Source organism: Neofelis nebulosa, chromosome 1 (genome assembly GCF_028018385.1).
Source record: "Neofelis nebulosa isolate mNeoNeb1 chromosome 1, mNeoNeb1.pri, whole genome shotgun sequence".
Lineage (NCBI taxonomy): Eukaryota > Metazoa > Chordata > Mammalia > Carnivora > Felidae > Neofelis > Neofelis nebulosa.
Window position 1 is genome coordinate 131,453,214 of NC_080782.1, and position 23,188 is coordinate 131,476,401.

The window sequence follows — 23,188 nt, forward strand, 5'->3', positions numbered from 1 at the left end:
CATCTGGGACAGACCTTTAGCTAGTGAAATGCCTTTCTGCAGATCAGCCATGGATGGCCAGCCCAGGAATACTGGTTAAAGCCAAAGTGACATCCGCAGAATCTGAAAAAAAACTAAGAGGTTTTTTTTTTCCTTCAGCGGCTGGAGAGAAAATAAATGAAGGGATGGCCAGCCTATGAGTAGAAGGTGGGGAATGGACAGTAGATCTCATGTTGATAAGATGGTGCCATTGATGTTGCTCCAGATAATAAGAGAAACAGAGCAAACAGTGGTTCTGTCACTTTGCCATGGGTCCAGCTAGGAATGCTCACCAGTTCCTCCATGTGAGCAACTTGAAAAATCTTCCATATCACATTTTTAAAACCTGCTGTCAGATGCATGCACTTGTCCTGAATCAGAGAACCAAACAGAGCTTTCCAAAGAGTGACCTCCCGCCTCCTAATTCTGACCTTGCATCTTCTCCCAGGATTTGCTGTCAACACGTACTTCTCCTTCGTCCCTTGGGACCACGTCAAGGGATGATTTGAAATCATTTGAACCTTTTCTGGGAATATTTAAAAATCCTTTAGCTCATTAGAAGTTTATGAAACTTCACTTATACCTACAAGAAATCGTTTGTTTCTAAAAGGTCTAAACCTCTCTCATCATGTTGGAGAGGAAAAAGATTTGCCTAAGCAGACTTGGGTAACTACTACCATTGTATGTGTTGTGGACTGAACTGAATGGAGGTTTCAGAAAATTTTCATTAATGAAGACAACTTTCTTTTGAAATTCTCAGTCACCCACCCTGAGGTTACATTAGGCATGAGCAAGGCAGCCAGCCTCACAGATCTGAAGTTCTATAGTACTGGACCCTATTTTGTGGGAGTTCTGATTTCACATCTGGTATTTTGGTGTTATTCTTTAGAAACATGTAGAACTTGGGAATCCACAGGTGAAAATTCCCAGGTGATACTCTCAGAATTGTTTGTGGGCCCAGAGACTGTAGAATTTGTATGTAGGAGGCAAATTAGGGACATTTCTTTTTTTTTTTTTTTAATGTTTGTTTATTAGAGAGAGAGAGCGCACATGAGAAGGGGAGGGGCAGAGAGAGAGAGAGAGACCCAGAATCTGAAGCAGGCTCCACGCTCTGAGCTGTCAGCACAGAGACCAATTTGGGGCTCAGACTCATGGACTGTGGGATCATGACCTGAGCCGAAGTCGAAGTTGGACGCTTAACCAGTTGAGCCATCCAGACGCCTCCAGGGTCGCTTTTTAATATGGGGTTGGGTTTGAGAAAAGATGCTGGGTTAAGAGAAGGACCAGCAGAGGTGAAACAGATCCCATGCATCTTCTTCATTTAAAAAAAAAAAAAAAGATGTTTTAATAGTTACCTATTAAAACCCTGTAACCTTCTGTGTCCCCAGAATCATCTCTGTGATTTGTCAGTATGGGGGTGTGTCCCAGAGCATTTGACACAACCTCACCCATCACACATCTTGGTCAGACCAAGATGGAGCCATTACTGATGCTCCTGTTTCTGGCAGATGGAGCTTCAGTAAGTTGAGCAAACAGGCCTAATGGGAGATAATTATGTGAGCAACTTTACCTTTGTCTCCATCTGTTCTTTTAAAGTTGTTCAGTGGGGGTGAAAACATACGCACCTCGTGCCTTTTATGGTCATTCTCAGGTCAGTTTCATGGGTGTGGTAAGTCACAGACAGTCTTAATTCACAACTACAAGTGTCGGTCCAAAGTGTGAATCGGTCCACTTCCCTGTGACTTCTTCCCTCCGCACCTTGGGCTGGCTGTGGGCTTGGTGGTCTGCTCTCCTCTCTTTCTCTGATGTCTCTCCTCCTCCTCCCGCTTGCTAATGAAGCTTTTAGCCCTCTCCCACCAGGTCGAAGTGGGAAGGGAGAATAAGAATGTGGGAAAGGGAAGTTCTCTGATGGTTTGGGGCAACACTTAAAACCTGCTCTTTGTGTCACGGACACTTTCAGGAGTTCTCCTTTTGTTTTGTTTTGTTTTGTTTTTGAGAGAGAGAGTGAGCGAGAGTGAGAGATAGAGTGTGAGTGCACATGCAGGCAGGGGAGGGGGCAGGGAGAGAGGGAATGAGAATCTCAAGTGAGCTCCCTGCTGGGTGTGGAGCTAGATCTCAAGACCATGAGATCATGACCTGAGCTGAAATCAAGAGTTGGATGCTCAACTGACTGAGCCACTCAGGTGGTGCCACTTAGGAGTTCTCTTTACACTCCCTCCTCTACATTTTGTGTCTGTGGACAATATTCCTTTTTAACCCACAGTTCTTGCCATCACCCCCTCAGACTAATGTTCCTTCTGCCAACTCCGTATGCAGTCCCTGGGATTTATTATTTTTTTGCAGCCACGGTCTTCTTTACATTTCTCACCAGGATCCCCAGCTGCAGGGAACATGATTGAGCTCTGAGTTAGCTGGGGTTTCAAGTTGGGAGAGAGGATGGGCTAAAAAACTCTGCGTAGCTCTCTCTGAAGAAATTCTTTTCACAAATCCATTCCTCTCCCTCTTCCCCTTCCTCCTCCTCCTCCTCTTCCTCCTCTTCCTTCTTTTCTCTTCCTCTCTGAGGTAAAATTCACATAGCTTAATTAAACATTATTAAATATTTTAAAGTGAACAATTTTATGGCATATACTACAATACTCTCTTAATCTCTAATCACTTTGTCCTTTTATTACCTCTTTCTGGGTGACGGTTGCAAAGTTAAACATATTGGTTTATTTAATATTTCCTGGGTAAGTTTGCACATGGTCTGCCCTCTCACTTTTGGAGTTTCACAGTGGTTGTATCTGCTGCCTTAGTGGAAACTTCTAATAACATCTTTTGCACATGGATTATATTCTTAGACCTTATGAAAGCCCTATGAGGTGGGCATTGTCCCTATTTTACAGGTAAGCAAACAGAGAGGAGAAATGGCTTCCCCATGTTATGCTGGCAGTGACGGGAAAGGCCGGGAGTTGAGACCAGTCAGATGTGTCCAGACGCGGCCTGTGTTGTGTCCACCCTGATGTGAAATGGTGACCACTCTGGCCTCCTTCTCCAGCTTCCTGCGCCCTGGGTCCCTCACCTAGAGAATGACTCTTCTGAGTCATTCTAACAAACCTGGGCTTCACTACAAGGAGTAGTGAGAAGTCTTATCAAGACAAAGCAAGAATATCCATGTCCCATCTTTGACAATGAGCAAGCAGGGGGTCTACCCCAGCGCTCTGCACCTTTAGCCTAGCCTTAACCCCGGGGCCTTTCCTGGTGCTGGATGCAGTGAGGAAGTCCTCTGCTAGCACAGTTGGCTGTTGGATTCTGGAGATTAGACCTGCTTAGCCCAGAGACCAGCTCCACATACTGGGTGAAGAGGCAGGGGGCCGAGAACCTGTGCTCCCTAAGGGAGCCCCTATGTGTCCCTATGGCCACAAGTAGCCAGCCTGTCAGGCTTTGAGTCACCCTGCGTGTGTGGCTATGTCACCTGCCTTCTGGTTTAAGCTGCTGGGAGTCTCAAGGTGGGCTTTGAGTGTCTACAGGATGAAAGTATCTGACATGGCATTCATCTGCCTAGGACTCTGAAGTGGCTGCCAACGAAGGCCAGAGGCTTGGGTCTGGGTCTGGGTCCGACAGTCTGGGGCTGTCAACTTGGGCACTGTTCTCAAGGAGTGGCCCTTGAGCTTCCAACTAATTTGCCTTTTGTGCTTTCTCTTTTCAGGGAACCCAAAAGGTGCGATGCTCACCCATGGGAACGTGGTGGCTGATTTCTCAGGCTTTCTGAAAGTGACAGAGGTGAATAAAGTAGACTCGCTAAAGCAGGTGTCTCTTGAGGACACCCTCAAGCCTCAGATGTTTTTTTGTTTGCTTTCTTTTTTCTGCCCTGATGTAATCTGAGCTGCCTTTCACAGGCAGGTGTTTCTGTTGTCATCAGTACAATCTGACCTTTATAGATATTTTAACCTCAAACCCTGAAGTGATCCATACCTGAAAAATAGCCAATTTGATTTCTAAAGGTGCTAAGATCCCAGAAAGACCTGTAAAACTCTTTTTCATTTTTAACTGCAAAAACTGAGATATCTGTGGTTTTTATGTGTACCTATATTTAGAAAGTAATCCTTAATTACTTGTTTTTCAAATAGGTCAGGGTTTAATTCAGTCATTTCGTGTTTAAGGACTACTAGAGTCTGGGAAACAATGGCGACTGCTAATGTGTAAGACTGTACTTAAAAAGGTAAATCTAAAATCAAAAAAAAAAAAAAAAGCTTGATATCTTGGCCTGACAAAAGCATGTTAGCATTTTATAACCGGCTAAGAAAGAAGGACATTTTTCCACAAGTGGTGAGTATCCATGTCTCCTGCAGCTTCCTTAAGGAGAAAGGAATGTTCCTTTTCACTTAAGTTAGGCTTTTTCTCCACAGTGGAGGAAAATCACTGTCTGCATTCCTGCCAGATGGCATTACGGAGCATATGCCCCAAACACTGATAGATTTTGGTAGAAGACTGTAAGAGACTATTGGTGGCTGAACCCAAGACAGGAGCTGTTTGCCCAGTTCCCAGGGCTTGTCCAGACTCGTTCAAAAGCCAGCCTTGGAAGAATAAAGGCCCCTGTGAAAGGGTGGGGGACAGGGAAGTCCAGCAAAGGAGGGCACCCGAGGGTATGTCCCGCTCCTGGGCACAGGCCTTGTGCAGGCACCCCTGGCTGGAGCAGCCCCTGTCCCTGAGATCAGTCCCATCTGTGAGATGTGGGCCAGAGAGGAGGGGTGCAGCAGGGCTCCCTCTTGGCCTCCCCTACAGGCCCTGTCCCCAGACCTTGGCTTGTGAGGCCTGGTTTAGCCATCTGTTTGTCCTGGGCTCATACCCCAGCCACAGCTGGTATAGACCCAGGGCTCCCTGGGTCCCTTTTCTGGAAGAAGGATTAGAAAGTGCTGATAAGCCAAGCCCCTTGGACTCCTGGCTCAGGTGGCCCAGGGAGATGGCGAAGTGGGGTCTGGCCCCAGAGGAGACTTCCCTGCGGAGCTCAGCTCTGCTGGTTTATGTGTGCTTCACTGAGCTTTTTGCTTCTGCAGATAACCTAGACCCACTGGCTGCGCCCTAACACTCCGCCTCCTACGCTGCCCTGTCTCCCTCTCCCTCTCTTCTTCCTGCGCCTTTCATCTTCCTCTTTCTCTCACACATTTTTTTCTCTCTCTCATCTTGCCTTTCTCTCTCTCTCTCTCTCTCTCTCTGTCTCCTCCCCACCCACCTCCCCATTTCCCTTCCCTTCTTCCTGTTTGCCCCTCCAGGACCATTTTTCTCTGTATTGTTTTATGACTCTCTTGTCGTCTTCCTGTCAGTGTTTTCTTTCCTTTCTGTCTCCCATGCCCGTCACCTGCAGAAAGTGATCTTTCCGAGACAGGACGATGTGCTCATCTCCTTCCTGCCTTTGGCTCACATGTTTGAGAGAGTAATCCAGGTAAGACGCCCACCTGACTGACCGGGCCTTGCCTGGGCTCCTTCTGTTTTCTTACAGAGTCAGTGGGCTCCCACATGTGCGGATGTGCACATTTCCTATTTGCCTTTAGCACACATGTTTGAGAGAATGGTGCAGGTAAGGCCCTGGCTCCAGGGAGGCACATTCTGTGCCCAGAACCCAGAACCCTACCAGAGTGCCACTTGTCACTGGTGCCATGAAATAGAACTAAACTGCCCTGTCCTCAGACAGGTACCACAGGGGTCCTGGGAGGACTCCAAGGAAGACCCCAGGTCTGCCTTGTCTTCCCTGCGGGTGTAACTCCTCTGAGAGAGGCCCCAGGTGATGGTCTGTGCTCAGAGAGAACTATAGCTTTGAAGAAGTATTTTTACCATTCACACTCTGTGCCATATGGCTCCACTTATGGCCAAGACATTTCCATACCATAACTTCCAAAACTCGCCAACTCCTGGAAAAGAAAACAAGACAGTAAAGTTGGGGAATCAAACTATCATGATCCCTTGCTCTGGAGATGGGACTGGCATTATGATTGGCCCTGAGATAGGCCTTACAGGAGTGTAGAGGGAGTGGGGGGAGTCCCCATGAGGTAGTGGGAACAAATAATTTTCCACAGATGGGTCACTCAGGGGGCCAGCTTATGAATGAGCTATGTCTTCTAAAGCCTCTCACATCTATTTTGGGGGAGGGCTGGTATATTAGGGCAATGCTTTCCAGCTTTTTAGACATAGATTAGAATGCCATAGTTCATTACTATGAACTAGGTTTGCGACTCTGGGCAAGTCCCTTTACCTCTCTGAGTTTTGCATTCCTCATCTGCAAAATGGAGATATAAATGCTGCCTCACTTATAGGGGTGCTGTGAACATTAAAGAAAGGCACATGCATTAGGCCTCTGGAATATTCCTAACCCCAATCAAGAACCATCCAGGACCCCCCCCCCCTTTTGGCCCCCCTCCACCAAACAATACCCAGAGCCAGCGTTAGCATTGTCCCACGGTACTCACAGGCACTGCACACCCTTCCAGAGTTGCTGAGGTGTCCCTGGGGCAGATCCACAGATCTGGATCAGATCTACTGATAGGATACAGTATAGCTCAGAGACCTGAGACCCCAGGGAGGTCCTTGCCTAGGGCTTGGGAGTTGAGCATGAGGGAGCAGGAACCAGTGAAGTTGGCTGCTCTGGCATCTCCCAAAGACCCAGGATTCCTCCCTGTCTCCTGCTGCTTCACCCCGTGCCTGAGTGGGACTTAGTGGGAAGTGGGGGGCACCCCAGACAGCATTCTTAAGTGTCTCATGGCAGCAGCTGGTGCTGGGATAGGGGATCATGGGCGCCCTCCATGTAGGGCAGAGCTTTGGACTGCAGCCAGGAGTGATCACCCTGAGGGACTCCTCCCTTCCTGTCCTCTCCCTCCAGTCTGTCGTCTACTGCCATGGAGGGCGCGTAGGCTTCTTCCAGGGAGATATCCGTCTCCTCTCAGATGACATGAAGGCTCTGTGCCCCACCATCTTCCCTGTGGTCCCTCGATTACTGAACCGGATGTATGACAAGGTAAGCCCCAGAGGGGTTCTCTAGCCAGGCTGATGTGCTGTGTGTCTGCTTGACTGTACAGGGTCTAAAGCCCCAGGCAGGCTTTCCATGCCTCCTCCCTCAGGTCCTGGAAGTTAACCTCCTTTCTTGTATTCCTTCACTCTCCCCTTCCTTATCCTGTTTTCTTCCCATTCTCCAAAACCCTGTTTGGACAGATTTTTCTTCAGGAATTCCCATCCCTACAATGTGGCCAGACATTGGTAATGTTCACTTTAGCTGGGTGTCACATCCATTGATGTCCTGCAGGGGCAAAATGGAGCTTCTCTTTTGGTTAGTCTGGGCCTTCTTTCTGGGGGGATCTGTCTAGAGGTAGTACACGGGGCCAACAGCTTCTTCCAACTTCTGTTCCTCAGATCTTTAGCCAAGCAGACACACCATTAAAGCGCTGGCTCCTGGAGTTTGCAGCAAAGCGTAAACAGGCTGAGGTCCGAAAGGGAATCATCAGGAATGATAGCATCTGGGATGAGCTCTTCTTTAATAAGATTCAGGTAAGAAAACAAACAATGTTATTATGGAGTGACAGCAAAGTGGCCTTATAGAAAAATTGGAGAAACCCATTCCAGTGGGCTTATAAAATGATAATTCATTTGCTCATGAAGTCAAAGCTTAAACTACCATTGAAATATTAAAGGACTCATTTTTGTTATTTGGATGTGTGTGATATTTGCCAAAAGGCAACCAGCAAGAAGGACTCCTGGAAAATAGATCTGTTGGTCTTCACAGGCATTGGGGCAACTTTGCCCTTTTATGGTCAGGTCCATCAGGAGCTTCTGTGGCCTGAAGTTTCTCTTGCCTTTCCCAGTAGCCTTGGCCATGCTGGCTTCCCAGCAACACTAGGTTCTAGCAAGGTGACCAAGAATCTTCCTTTCCCTTCCTGTTAGTTACATCTTCAACCCCTACCAGTGCAGACTGATCATGAATTACTCACTTCTGTATCTTCATTTAAGTTGTCAAGCTCTGCATTACCCAAAGAATCTATAGCTAATTCATAGCATTACTCGTTTTTTCTTACTACCCTATTTTTAGCTCTAAGAAAATTAATATTTAAACTCTCTTGGCTCAACTTACAGAAACAAAGTGTTTAAAGAATTCTTTGTCCTCTGCAGTGCATAGTCAATAGAGCAGAAAACAGTATTGATTTATAAATGAAAAAAGGCTATGCCATTAAGATGGAAGTGGGAAGAAATTGTTCTAAGTAATTGTTTTGGCTGCTGGCAGATGATGGGAGAATGAGAGGAAAGCTGTTCATTTCAAGGAAGGGGGAACCAAAATTACAGAACACTGCCCAGAAGAGTGGCACTTACCTCCAAAGGCATAGAGAAGTTGGCCGTTTTGTGGGTCGAGTTGCAAAGCTGATTGGGTTGATTAATTTGTAAGGAGAAGGGACTGAATCTTCAGCTCACATGTTATAAAGCCTCAGGCCTTCTCTTTTAAACCTGACCTAGGGTCAGGTAGGATCCAACTGTTGAATGTTGACCTTGAAAGAGGCCCAGATGGGTTAGATGCCACCTTCAGCAGCCCAGACTGGCAGGTTCTTTTCTCTTCCCACAGGCTAATCTTGGCGGGTGTGTGCGGATGATTGTTACTGGAGCAGCCCCGGCTTCACCAGCAGTCCTGGGATTCCTCCGGGCAGCTCTGGGATGCCAGGTATTGCCTTTATGTGACTTTCCCTAGGGGCAATGGGATGTGTGTTAAGGCAGAGCAGGAAGCCCACTACACCCTCTACTGTATAGAGGAAGATCCTGGGGGCAAAATTTTAGTGGGACAAAAGCTCCCTCCTCTGAGGATGAAAAAGGCTCAGTGAAAACCAGGATGATCTTGTGATATTCTGCAAAGTCCAATTGTATCTACTCTAGGAAAGGGGGTCAGATAAACTACATGTGGATCATCATTGTGCTGGAGAACCCATACCACACCTGCAATAGCATCTCTGAGTTCTCCATCCTGCAAAATATCTCCCAACCCAGAAAAAGAGCACTAGAGAGGGGGATCAAAGTTCACTGATGTTTTTTTATTTGATTCAATAGGTTTTGTCATCTCTAAAATATTCATTTTTTCATTTATCTGTTCAACTAATATTTTCTTAAAGTTTATTTATTTTGAGAGATTGAGAGAGCGTGTGTGCGTGCAGATGCTCTGGAGGGGAATATCTAACAGAGTTCAAGTAAAACTTAGAGTAGGTTTTAAAATATTTGTCTTTAGGGTGCCTAGGTGGCTCAGTCAGTTAAGTGTCCAGCTCTTGATTTCAGCTCAGGTCATGATCTCTTAGTGGTTGATGAGTTTGAGACCCACATCTGGCTCTGCACTGACAGTGTGGAGCCTGCTTGGGATTCTCTCTCCCCTCCTTGCTCTGCCCCTCCCCTCCTCACTTTGTATCTCTCTCTCTGTCTTCTTCCTGACATATGCTGACAACTGAATTATGTTACACAGAAAATAGAAAATAATAAACCCACGGGCTCCTGGGTGGCTCAGTCGGTTAAGTGTCTGACTTCAGCTCAGGTCATGGTCTCATGGTTGTGGGTTCGAGCCCTGCATCAGGCTGTGCGCTGACAGTGTAGAGCCTGCTTGGGATTCTCTCTCTCTTTTCCTCTCTCTGCCCCTCCCTTGCTGGTGCTCTCTGTCTCTCTCAAAATAACTAAATGAACTTAAAAAAAATATTTGCCTTTAATACATATCATCCAAATGAAAAATGGAGTCAGTAGTTGAAAATAGGTCAGAAATCTTTAACCCAAACCACATAACCTTATCTACTAAGTGTCTGTGGTACAAATCACCCTTCTTCCAAACCAAGTGGTCACACCTGTTGTTTGTGTTCCGTTTCACCTGGAGAAACCTACCTCCAAAGCACCTCCCTCCCTCTGTCACCAGCATGGAGCAGCTAGATGCTCAGTGGGAAGTTAGCTGGCTGAAAAGGGAAGGCCATCAGCTGTAGGAGCATGTATACTTACAGTGTGGTTTTGTTTTCCATTTGAAGGTTTATGAAGGCTATGGCCAAACTGAGTGCACGGCTGGATGTACCTTCACCACACCTGGGGACTGGACCTCAGGTAGGATGGCCTGTAGGTATGGGAGGGACTCATGGGGCACTGCTGAGTTAAAAACAGCAAGATCTCAAAAAGTGACAGAAAAAGAAGAAACAAACTGATGGTGATTATGTCTGGGTTGTGGCATTATGGATGTTGTTCTTTTTGTAACATGTTTTAGTATTCTCCAAGTATGTTTTGTATTTTCCTATTTCTTTTATAGAGAACTAGAAGTCATTTTAAAAAAGTAGTACATGACAGAATACGGTTCCAGGTAGAAAAATGCTTTCAATATCAGTCAGTATCAGTATATTGGATTTTGCAGGTTCTAAATACCACACAGCTTGGTTGTGGTTGTTTTATCACAATTTTTTAATGTTATTTATTATTTTTGAGAGCAAGAGAGACAGAGTGTGAGCAGGGGAGGGGCTGAGAGGGGGAGAGAGAGAGAGAGAGAGAGAGAGAGAGAGAATCTGAAACAGGCTCCAGGCTCTGAGCTGTCAGCACAGAGCCTGACGTGGGGCTCATACTCAGACTGCAAAATCATTACCTGAGCTAAAGTTGGATGCTTAACCAACTGAGCCACCCAGGCACCCCTGGTTGTGGTTGTTTTAGAATGAAGTAAGTAGGCTATGAATTGGATATTATTTAGGAAAGAAAGGCAAGTTCATAGTGAATAGAGCACTATTTCTTTTTTTTTAATGCTTATTTTACTTTTGAGAGAGAGAGAAAGAGACAGAGACAGAGTGTGAGTGGGCAAGGGGCAGAGAGAGGGAGACACAGAATGTAAAGCAGGCTGCAGGCTCTGAGCTGTCAGTACAGAGCCAAACGCGAGGCTCACATTCATGAACTGTGAGATCATGACCTGAGCTGAAGTTGGATGCTTTGCCTACTGAGCCATCCAGGTGCCCCAAGAGCACTATTTCTTAAAGGGCCATTTCTGAGGCTCTTTGGGAACTGGGGTGTCCTATGATGTTAATGTCTGGAAGAAAACAGCAACTTCAGGAAGGAGCAGCCCCTTTCCACGCCCTCATTCTGAAGAGATTCACTTTTCAAGGCAAGGAGGAAGGAGTAGGTAGCCCATGTATTGCCCATCACCAAATTTAAACCAAACACTAGAAGAATCTGAAAAGCACGGAACAAAAGAATCCTTGAGGATACCAACTTTCTCTGGGAGCCTGGAGCCACTCTTTGTCCTTAAGTTTGCCCAACTACAAACCAGAAAACTTAGGGTGATGCACATGGAAAAGAAATATGCACAGTAATGTAATGCTATTTTCAGAACACCTTGAGGCAGTCAGCAGAAACATGATAGGTGGATTCCAAATTGAAATCATATCTGGCCACATCACGGACAGAAGCATTTTTGTCCACGTTTTATCTCTTCACACTCTAGCTGAATAAAGCCTGTCTTATGTATAAATTCTTTGGTCTCTCTATTGCTGGAAAATTTACTATAAGTACTGTTTTCTGAGATCCTGGAACAGTAGCTCTTTTCTTATTGTTGCCATCATATTTCCTGATCACTCACACATCCCCTTCTTTCTGAACACTCTTCTTCCCTCTTAATGTCATCTTACACATTTTCCTATGTAAGATTTTTGAGATTTTTGCCTTTTTAAATCATATTTACTACAAAAACTTGAAAATCTATTGAGTACGAGAGGATAGATATCTTTGCACAGTATTGTAAAAGTTGGCAGCCTGTCATTTAAAAGAGAAACCGGAGTGTCAGCCTCATTTTTCATCTAAGTGGCTCACTTTTCTTTCAGGACCTTGGCCAGCACCTGCTTAAAAATCCTCTACCTTGCCAGTGACTTGTGTCAACAACCACAGTTACTAGAAAATGACTTAGATGTAATTTTGTGGTTGGAGTATATATGACCAACAACATTTGAAGTCGTATCTTTCAGGGATGAGTTACCTCATCCTTGTCTCCCATTCCTTTGTTACTCAAAGTTTTATGTGTGGACCAGAAGGATCAGCATCGCCTTGGTGTCATAAGGGACATAGATACTTAGGCCTCATCAGAATATGCATTTTAACAAGATTTCTAGATGATTACTATGCACATTAATCAATAGTCTGGTGACTGGAGGAAAAGTGATGATGACTATATATTATCCAAAAACCAAGGGTCTCACAATGGGGAAAAATGTTGAATATGGGCACTATTGTAAAAGGTCCTGATAGTGTGGTTGGTGTGGGTATGAACCCCCTACAGACCCAGGTGTGCCTGTCTAGCTTTTTAAGACTCAGATGTAAAACAGACCTAACAGAGGTTGGCCTGTCCTTTCTCCAGACCTTTTTTTTTTTTTATCATCAGTGCTTGCCTGCGACAAATGCTCATCTAAATGTATATTGCTTTTCTGGATTGTGTGGGTGGCTCAGTCGGTTAAGCATCCAACTTCAGCTCAGGTCATGATCTCGCAAATCACGAGTTGGAGCCCCACGTCAGGCTCTGTACTGATAGCTCGGAGCCTGGAGCCTACTTCAGATTCTGTGTTTCCCTCTATCTCTCTTCCCCTCCCCCACTCATAGTCTGTGTCCTCCCCCTCTTAAAAATAAATAAAACATGTAAAATTAAATAAATAAAGATATATTGCTTTCCTTCCATAATTCCCCACTTTGACCACTGGAGGGGTTCTACATGGCATGGAGCATCTTCAGTGCTGAAATGGATCTGAACACTGACAAATGCCATATTGCTTTGGTGTTGTAGGACATGTAGGGGCACCTCTGCCCTGCAATCATATCAAGCTCGTCGATGTCGAGGAACTGAACTATTGGACCTACAAAGGAGAGGGAGAGGTAAACTTAGGAATTTAGCTGTGCATGTCTGTGGATGCCACATAGAGTGAGTGAAAGGGAGTTATTTTTCTTTCACCTTACATGTAAAGTCACTTTAAATTACTGATTTATTTGACTCTGTTGAACTCAGCATTTCCTCTCCTATTTATGAAGCAACCAACCCCCAAGGCTGGGACTGGGCTGGTCTAAATCAAGACTTGAAATTCCCAACCTTTTTTTTTTTTAATTCATTTTTTTTTTTCCTAACTGACTTGGCCTGTTACTATGTTTCTGTCCCAGCAGAAACAGTACCACTTGCAGCTAGGCCAGAAGGGGTAGGTAGTGCTGGCCTGTCCTTGTGTGGGAGTAGATGAGAAAGCTGACTGCCTAGTCATGAAGAAGAGGGCTCAAGCATGTCTGGGGAATTAGCCAGTCATCAATACCTGAGGAGACCCCATCCAGTGTCACAAAGCAGCATATGCTAAAGGGAGGGAGGGAAGGAGGCCTGGGATGGCCAGGACAGGGAGAAGAGATGGCAAAGACAGAAGATGGTGTTTAAGAGAAGCGGGAGACAGGTGACAATCTGCTGGTAGCCGCTCCTGTCCTCTCTCTCTGCCACTGCATTCTCCGCAGTGCATTTCCTGAGGAATAGGATAACTTATTCTATGTGTGTCTCACACCAGCCTCCCTTCAGGACCCCTCATGCTGTGGGCTGACAGAAACCTGGTGTTTGTCCCCACAGATATGTGTGAGAGGACCAAATGTGTTCAAAGGTTACTTGAAAGATCCAGACAGGACAAAAGAGGCCCTGGACAGTGACGGCTGGCTTCATACTGGGGACATTGGGAAATGGCTGCCGGTGCGTATGTTTGCAACCATGGCTCCTCATACATGCTGGTGGTGCGAGGGTGTGTAATCTGATTCACTTCGGAGGCAAAAGTCTTCTCCTTACCTGCCCTGACAATTAGCCATTCAGGAACTGAATTAGCCATTCGGGGATTGGGAGGTTCTTCCTTACCTTGCCCCCAAAAGCTTTCTTGTCCATCCTCCTGATAAAGGGGATAGAGATCTTTATGGGAGGGTAGAGCTGGAGTTTAAGATCCACTCCCTACCTCATCTCTTTCTCTGATACAGATCAGACAGTGCTGTGGAATCCAGTGGGTGGAGTGCAAGACACAGGGAGTTCATAGCCCTGGGAGGTCTGAGAAAGGCAGGGCCCAGGAGCCCACAGATGCTGGCCCTAGCCAAGAGGTTGCACCGAGCAGTGAGAAAAGCTTGGAATTGGGTGGGAGGGTATCTGAGTTCCTTTGGCTCCATCAGCAGCTGCTCTGAGGCCTTTTCCCGAAGTCTCATCCCTCTCTGGGGCCACAGACTTTTTTGTGGAGTAAAAGAGTGAGGCTACATGACATTCTTTGGCTGTGACGCAGCCAGACCCAGTTGTTGGGCCTCATTCTGGCATTTGTAAAGTGGGGATAATGACACTGCTTACCTCTACGGTTGTTGTGAGGAACAAATGAGTTACACCTGCAGAGCAGTTAATACAATGCCTGGCGCACGGGACATATTTAGATAAAAACTGTGACCAGGATAAGGCTCTGTCACGGGAACCAAGAGCCTCTCCCCTGATGCAGCCCACCCCACAAATCTCCCCTGTGTCTTTGGGAAGTTGCTAAGGTTTAGGGTGGCCGTTCAGAAACGAGTTTGTTGGGCACATGAATGATGCTGAGCCCTGCAGTGGTCCTCTGGGCTGGTGAGCCGATTTGCCCCTGCTTGAATTGAGAAGCCCTCATTCCTGTAGCAGACATGGAAGTATACCGTATATGTACCCTGGGCCAGGGACTCTGCTCAGAGGAAAGATGCATCTTTAGACAGTTCACAGGCCAATATGATGGGCATAAGCTGAGGGCCATGGTCACCTGGGGAGAGGCAGAGGAGGACAAGCACCTGCTGGAGTCTTCGGATGTGAGTCATGTTCTGAGGAGACAGGAGAGAGTGAGGGCGGTCAGAGCAGAAGTAAGAGTGCATGCTGAGTAGAGAGACACTGAAGGTGTGAGGTAGGTGATTCTAACTGAGGCCCCCCAGTTGTGGAGGAGGGGACCCAGAGAGGCAGCAGGGTCCTTCAGGCTGGCTAAGGGGGGATTGTCCTATCAGCTCAGGAGGCTTGGGCTCAGGGCCCCTCACTTACAAAGGTAACTTCCAAGCCTCTGCCCTTCGTTTCATCTTATTTTTCTGAAAGAAGGAGGTCCCTCAAGTATGGAAACTGCTTGAAGCTCCACAGAACCTTGGATCTGCTCCTGACTCCCTATAATTTGGATGCAACCACCCACCTTGCAGGGTGTTATAAGAAGCAAGTAAACTAATTCATGTGGAGACCTAGTGTTGTGATTCCACTAAGAGCCTAAGACAGCAGGCAGGCGGTCTGGAGGAGTCCATTTTTTTAAAATTATTATTGTTTTGAAATAGTATTAGATAGATTAAAGAAAAGAGAGAAACTTCTGATGCAGAAAGACTTAATTCAAATCCTGGTTTCCCTACTTTCAAGCTGTGTGACTTTGGAGGAATTAACTCACCTCTCTCATCCTCACTTTCATCATCTGTAAAATGGAGGTGATGAAAACCAGCTGAGGGGATGCCAGGAGGGCCAAAGAAACCAGTATAGGGAAAGTGCCTAAGGTCCAGCCTGGGTTTTGAACGACACAGAATCGGTTGGTTTTTTCTTTTCTGGAGAGATTGCTCTGCTTTGGCTAATCAAACAGATAGAGGGGAGGGACAGAGCGTATGCAGAAGCCCCGCCAGAAAGTGGTTTTGATGGGAGAAGGAGGGGGTGTGAGAGGGATTTATGATTGAGGACAATGAGCCTGACTGTTAGAAGTCCCAGGAGAGGCAAATAGCAAGGCCATCTCCCAAGTTTGGGGCATGGGGGCTGGGACAGGCATGAGGAAGACAGAGATGGGCTTCCTTAGTGGCCTGTTTGTAACGTGCAGGGCAAATGGTCTGGTTTCTGAAGTGTTCTGAGTGTTAGGTTCTGGGCCTGCAATTCAGTGAAGAAGTTTGGCTGGAAGGTTAGGCAGAAGTGGGAATGGCCAATGAATGAAGAAACAAATGGGGGTTATTTCAAGTAACATTGTCAGTGGAGGTAAGGAGGGTTGAGCCAAGGAAAGAGACCCACCTCTTCACCTGAGAAACTCAAACAGGTTGAATGGAGTCAGTGAGGTGAGGGGAAGAGGGGTTCTAGAAGCCAGGGGCACAAGCACTCACTGACCAAGGGGTGGCCTGCCTGCTGCAGAGGCCCTGGAATGGTGAGGACTCCTGATGCATCTTGTCTGTCAGGTAGGAGCCTCTACCAGGCTGTGCTGTATGCTGGGCGAGGGAGAGGCCACTCTTTGGGAGTAGAGGCAGTAACTGGGCAGAGAAGCCTAGGCTTTGTTTGAAGGAGTGAATTTGAAGATGGTGGTGAGAAAAGGGACAGTTGGAGCAAGGGCCTGGGTGAGAGGGGAGCCAGGATGGACAGGTAGATGGGCCTCCTGAGGATGGGGACACCTGTTGTTGGGCATGAGGGTGGCAGGCATGGGAACAGAGAGTTGGGGGAGGGAGGTAAGTGCTGAGGGTGGGCACTCAGGGTCCAGCAGATCTTGAAAAGCATCAACCTGTGGCGCACGGTGGCCCTCTCCAGCCACACAGGGGACATGTAAGAGCAGAGACCTCAGATGAAGGAGCAGATTCAGGTGGGGTTTGCAGGGTGGGATGGGACAGGGGTGAAGGGCTATGGCACCATTGAGTCAGGGGTTTAGGCTCAAGAATGCTATCTTTTCACAAAGCTGTTTGTCCAACTCCACAGGCAGGAACTCTTAAAATTATTGATCGGAAAAAGCACATATTTAAACTTGCTCAGGGCGAATATATTGCACCCGAGAAGATTGAGAACATCTACATCCGGAGTGAGCCTGTGGCACAAATCTTTGTTCACGGGAACAGCTTAAAGGTGAGTCTCCTGTGCTTCAGCCCTTCCGCGTGTACTGGGCCTGCTGAAAAATCTAGAGTTATTTGGGAATAATTTCATAAATATTTGGTACTTGATTACAGTGGTAAACATTAATTTCCAGTCAGACACTGATATTCTCCTACGTATTAGATCATGAGAGAAAATTCTTTTTTAAAAAAAAATAAATGTTTATTCATTTTTGAGAGAGAGAGCATGAGCTGGAGAGAGGCAGAGAAAGGTGAGATCATGACCTGAGCTGAAGTCGTATGCTCAACTGACTGAGCCACACAGGTGCCCCATAATTGCTTTTTTAAGATGTTTATTTATTTATTTTGAGAGTGAGAGATCAGGGGAAGGGCAAAGAGGGAAAGTGAAATCCAAGCAGGCTTTTCGCTGTCAGTGCAGAGCCCAACATGGGGCTCCATCCCATGAACCACAAGATCATGACCTGAGCTGAAATCAACAGTTGGTTGATTAACCAACTGAGACACCCAAGTGCCCTGAGAGAAAATTGCTTTTATTTATTTAAAAAAAAATTTTTTTTTAACCTTTATTTATTTTTGAGACAGAGAGAGACAGAGCATGAATGGGGGAGGGGCAGAGAGGGAGACACAGAATCGGAAGCAGGCTCCAGGCTCTGAGCCATCAGCCCAGAGCCCAACGCGGGGCTCGAACTCACAGACCGCGAGATCGTGACCTGAGCTGAAGTCGGACGCTTAACCGACTGAGCCACCCAGGCGCCCCGAAAATTGCTTTTAAATGAGAAATCTAACTTGCTTATAGTTTGATAAATTGCAATTAGGTAAATAAGTTGCTTGAAATAGTAGTAATGAACATTCCCATTACTTTTAACTTAGGCTCCACCTACTTCCAAGAGGGATTTTGAGGTAAGATGCCAAAGCAGGATTCAGGGTTTCTGCTGTTTAGATTTTGAAATATGCAAATGAACTTTACAGACAAATGGGTACAGTATTGCAAATAATGGTAGTGATGATAACATAGCTTAATATATTGGTTCAGTATATTAAACTATTATGTTAACATAGTTTGGGATTAAATTATTTGCAGAGGATTTATATTTATTCTCCTTTCAGCATCATTTACACTTGAAGTCAGCAAGATCACTGTGAACATATTCTGTGCTATCATTGCATTTATATAAACAAATATTATTAAATTATTTTTTAAGACAATGCCCTTAAAAATTAAAATGGAATTCTTCATGATTGGGGACCATATCAATAAAACATTTTCAAACTGGTGAGAAACCCTGAGAAATACATGTGTTTTGGCTCATAGAATTTTTTTGAATGGCATCCTAAAGGTGTTCTCATTTAAGATGAGCATGAAATGATCTCATGGTTCGTGAATTCAAGCTTTGCATTAGTCTCTGTGCTGACAGCATGGAGCCCCCTTGAGATTCTCTCTCTCCTTTCTCTCTGCCTCTCAAAAAAAAAGAAAAAAGATTGGCGTGAGAATCAGATACATGTAGGTCTAACTTTACTAATTCTTAATCACATTGAGCTTATCCTTTATTAACTTTTTTAAAAAATTTAAATGGGGCACCTGGGTGGCTCAGTCGGTTGGGCATCAGACTTCAATTCAGGTCATGAAGTCACAGTTAGTGAGTTCCAGACCCGCATCAGGCTCTCTGGTGTCAGCTCAGAGCCAGCTTTGACTCCTCTCTCTCCCCTGTCTCTCTCTGTCCCTCTCCCCCCCAGCTCTCTCTCTCTCTCTAAATAAACATTAAAAAGAAAAAACTTTTAGAAAGTTAAGGAAATATATCAGAAAATAGTCAAGAATGTGTGTTGTTTTGATGGAAATGTATCATAACATAAGGATGTATTTGTTTTTAGAAAAGGGTGGAATCTGAGAATACCCAGAGATTATTTTTAATGCTGGACCACAAATAACCACTTTGAAAACATTTGTAATGACTGTGTTTTCCTTTGGTTGGGATTGCAGGCCTATTTGGTGGGCATTGTTGTGCCTGACCCTGAAGTCATGCCCTCTTGGGCTCAGAAGAGAGGAATTGAAGGGTCATATGCAGAGCTCTGTGCAAATAAGGTCTGTACCTTGGCTGCTGGACCTCTTATGATACTGTACAACGGGAGGACAGAAACACAGGAAAGCAGTGGATTTTGAACGTGTAGGGAAATTTCTGACTTTATAAATGGTAGAAATCCTAAACTAGAGGTTCGTCTTTTCATTATTGTTGTTGAAAGAATGCAGATTTCTTCTTAGAGAGCTGGATAAGCTGTTGAATTTTAGAGCTGGGAGACATCCCAGGAGGCTTGTCCCACCCTGCCATTTTGCAGCTTGCAGGAGAGTCCAGAGAGAGAGGGGGTTTACCAGAGGCCACACAGTTGATAGAGCTGCTTAACAGCAGTATCCGGTGTGACTGTAGGCCTTCTAACTCATTGGCCTTGCTCTCTCCAAACGTGAGGTGGCTTTTGTGTGCACTGGGCTTAGTCAGTCATGGAATTGAAAAAGTAACTCAGTTCTTCCTGCTTAGAGCTTTACCACTCACACCTTCCCGAAGCCTCTTGGGCACATGTAGGGTCCTAGAGAAGAGATCCCTGTGCTCTGAGATCTCTGTGCTCTGGCTCAGCATCATCTCCTCCAGGCTCATGGCCCATTTTTCAGCAGCATCCATTGATCCTGGTGCTCCCACTGGGTCCTGGGCTCTTCTGGCGGTGACAGGATCCCTGGGACTCAGTAGTCTGAACAAAGAGCCACCTTAAAAAATGGATGGTCCCCTAGTCTGTTCATGGCCACTCCTCTGGCTATGCCTGGCACTTACTTGCCTGATGAGAGGTGGTGACTGTGTGTGGCCTGGAGCATCAGCCCCAGTGAGGGGGGTGGGGATTGGGGTGGGTGTTGGCACAACCATCAGCTTCATTTTGCTCAAAACTCGTTGTTTCCTGTACCTCCATTTTGAAATGTGTTTTTGCCTTGTAATTTTTCCTATATGGTTCAATTCAGGAGCTGAAAAAAGCCATTTTGGAAGATATGGTGAGGTTAGGAAAAGAGAGTGGACTCCATTCGTTCGAACAGGTAACTACTACCTTCCCCATACCTTGTTATAGCCCTTTGTGCAGTGACAAAGATTAAACTAGCCCATGGTGACCCTGACCTAGATTCTCCACCCTCCATGCTGCAGCCCATGGGCAGGCTATGTACCGACAGACCCCTGAAGGCCTGTTCCACGCCAACTCTGTGGCAGCCTCTATCCTGAGCTAAAATAGGTCATATGAGACTGCACTTGCTGTCCTCCTGATCACAGGCATTGGTAAAGCTGAAATATTACCCTCACTGTCACTAGCCGAGTATGTGCACACATGGTTGGCCTGTCTCCACGCTGCCTGCAATACTTAAGACCCAAGTTCTTATTTTTATTTTTATGGAGACTGTCTTCTTGCCTGTGGCAGGCAAACTTAGTTGTTAGGACATTGGAAAGATCATGTTTCTTGGGCCCATGATCTGTCAGCCCAGCGTGTCTACCACAAAGGGGAGGAAACATAGAATATGCTGGGAGATGAGACAACAAGCAATACTCTAAGGCTCTGTCTTTGCAGGTTTGGGGTTCTTACTGAAACTGAGTTCCTAAACAATGCAAGCTTGGTCCTACTTACCTACACCATTTATACATCCTCTCTAGTCAAAAAATCTAAAGAGAAAAATTTGTCAAGTAGAGAAATATTAATATTCTGAATTTTAAAAAAATTTCCAGGATGTCTTTAACATAATCATTTTTAATAAAATTATATTTCTCCAATAGGGTTCCCAAATACAGTGTTAGGGATCTGGATGGGTTGTGAGAATTTGGAGTTTTGTATGTTCATTTTAATGAAAACCTGAAAACATTTTTAAGTCAGTTTCCAATAAAAACTCTAATGGCAAGTATTTGCAATCAAAAACCATTTCTGCAGAATCAGACTTTAATTTCTTAAGTTTCAAACTGATGAAATCTAAGCATAGTTTCAGAATTGTTTTCTTTTGAAATGGATCTTTATATAAATCAAGTTTGAGAAACACTCCTTACCCTCATCTGTCAGTATCTAAGGCATAAAAGGTTTGTATGAATAAATCTTTATTTAAAAAAAAGTATAAAATCGGAGGCACTCAGGCAAGGTGTTTCTGGCATAATTATTTCAATTTCTAAATTTGCTAGGATGGACTTCCGTGTCCTTCCATTAAGGGGAGCTGTGTGGTTCATATGATGATGTAGAGCAGGGGCCACATATGGGTGGTCCACAACCCATTTGTTCTGGGCCTACGTGTTGGTCCGAATGGGGAGCTATAAGGGCCCTGGGGATGCATTGCCTAAGGGGATTAGTTCTGGCCACTACCTTTGTGATTTCTGAGGCCAGCACGCCCCCTGCTGGGCTTGGGATGCATGACCTGCCCCAGGACTTGAGAGTCTTAACAGTTAGATTCTTATTCATGGATTGTCAACTCTTAAGATTATGCTGAAAGGGGACCTTTGGTTAGGTTTCAGATGTTAACCATTGCTCAAATTAGAGCTTTACTGAGAAGAGATGTATTCTTGTCTTCCCATATTCCTTAAGCAGTTTCTGCTCTAATAATCTGCCCTCACCATGGTAACTTCAAATACAGGGAAGTCATGTGGGTATCCCAAAGGCCTGAGTTTTATTGCCAACAGTGTCACCTCTTCATTTTCTCTGTCCTCCTTCTCCTCTTTGTCTGTGTGCATCTTCCCCTCCACAACCAGTGCGTAACCTCAGCTGACCACAGGAGAGCAAAAATCAGGCCTTCATGCCTGAGGAGGATGTGTGCTCCCAGTTGTGTTCCAAAGATCAGTATAAATTCTTTCAGTTAATCTACGATTCACTGTCAGCTTGTCCTTTTCCTTTTTCCTCAAAAATGAGTGATCAGTTAAGGCTTCACACTAATTTTTTTGAAAACCACACAAATAGACAACCAAGCCTAAGGCTTAAATCATTCACCAAAAGCTTTAGGAGTTCAGGCTTACTGGGCAGGGTTGATCTGAATTAACATTTGAATTAGATTAAAAATTAATGTAATTTAATTTTCAAAAACAGTTCCTAGAATGAGACGAATTATTATTAATTTAAGGAGATCTTTGGAAGATATATTTTAATGAGTAGATAGGAAGCATTTAAAATAACTCTATCAGTAATTAAAAATGTAGGTGCCTGGGAAGTTTCTGAGCACATCTAACAATGATATAACCATTTTATTAACATTTATATGCCTTATGAGTTTGTATAGATGATGCAAAGTGAACTTTGACACTTGATAGATAGATTTTCCAAATTCTGGTGTTTTCACTGTCATTCAAAAGATGTTATTGTATTTCCTGTCACTGAAATGAATACTTACCTAACCAATTTGACTTTAAATCAGGAAAAAAAATTGAATTGAGCATTTCCCTAATTAATTTTTTTTACTTTATCTCTTCTGTCCTAAATTATTCACTCTGTGTTTATTATCTCCAAGCAATATTATGTGTTTCATTCACTAATACCATTTAAAAGCTTAAATACCATGTTTCTTCAAAATTATGGGAAGTTTTGTGCTTTAATGAGTTGGCAAAAATTGACACTTTTGAAGTATTTTATTCCAGTACAATATTTAAACATTACAGTATTTCTAAATTTTAAAAAACCCTATAGAATCACTTTTCAGTGACAAGAGTGTAGTTTCAGAAAGGAAGCTAACATTAAGCATCTCCTTCCTTCCTTAAGAAAAATTTTGCTTATTACAAATTGGAAAATGCGTTTCATGTTGTGTTAGGCATAAAGGGAGAGCAAATCCCTTTACAAATCAACAGTTAGTTTTTATTAGAAAATATGTAATTATTTATAGAAAATGAAAATTTGTTTTATCATTTATCATTAAAATTTTTTTAATGTTTATTTACATTTGAGAGAGAGAGAGACAGAGCGACAGAGCCTGAGTGGGGAGGGGCAGAGAAAGAGGGAGACATAGAATCCGAAGCAGGCTCCAAGCCCCAAGCTGTCAGCACAGGGCCCGACGTGGGGCTCGAACCCATGAACCGTGAGATCATGACCTGAGCTGAAGTTGGATACTTAACCGACTGAGCCACCCAGGTGCCCCTTACCATTGGTTTGCTTCTAAAAAATACTATACATTTGGGACCCACAGTTATGGTTAGTATTAGTTAAAAAACTGATTTGACCCATTTTTTCCCCACTTAACTGACTGGACTTTTAGTCACTCAGGCAGTCTGTGTCGGTATTTTCATGGAAGAATTAAAATAGACCCAGAGCTGCAGGTCAGACTGGAGCAGGAACTGGCAGCCTGGCAGCAAGCCCCTAATCTACTAACTAAGGGAGTTAA

The 23,188-nt window shown here is 44.9% G+C and overlaps 1 protein-coding gene across 5 annotated transcripts in view; it reads left to right on the forward strand.

Annotated features, from left to right (window-relative positions):
• Window positions 1–23,188, forward strand: part of ACSL6 (acyl-CoA synthetase long chain family member 6) — a 59,256-nt gene that overhangs the window by 30,068 nt on the left and 6,000 nt on the right. For 4 of the 5 annotated variants that reach the window (XM_058737003.1, XM_058736987.1, XM_058737013.1 and 1 more), the window contains 11 exons: window positions 3,707–3,780; window positions 5,363–5,440; window positions 6,872–7,006; window positions 7,399–7,533; window positions 8,597–8,692; window positions 10,020–10,092; window positions 12,791–12,879; window positions 13,601–13,717; window positions 16,697–16,840; window positions 18,806–18,907; window positions 19,826–19,897. In XM_058737003.1, coding sequence (XP_058592986.1) covers window positions 3,707–3,780; window positions 5,363–5,440; window positions 6,872–7,006; window positions 7,399–7,533; window positions 8,597–8,692; window positions 10,020–10,092; window positions 12,791–12,879; window positions 13,601–13,717; window positions 16,697–16,840; window positions 18,806–18,907; window positions 19,826–19,897 — 1,115 coding nt within the window. Of the gene's footprint in view, window positions 1–3,706; window positions 3,781–5,362; window positions 5,441–5,497; window positions 5,576–6,871; window positions 7,007–7,398; window positions 7,534–8,596; window positions 8,693–10,019; window positions 10,093–12,790; window positions 12,880–13,600; window positions 13,718–16,696; window positions 16,841–18,805; window positions 18,908–19,825; window positions 19,898–23,188 lie in introns of all 5 variants that reach the window. The other variant, XM_058736996.1, reaches the window with a different exon arrangement.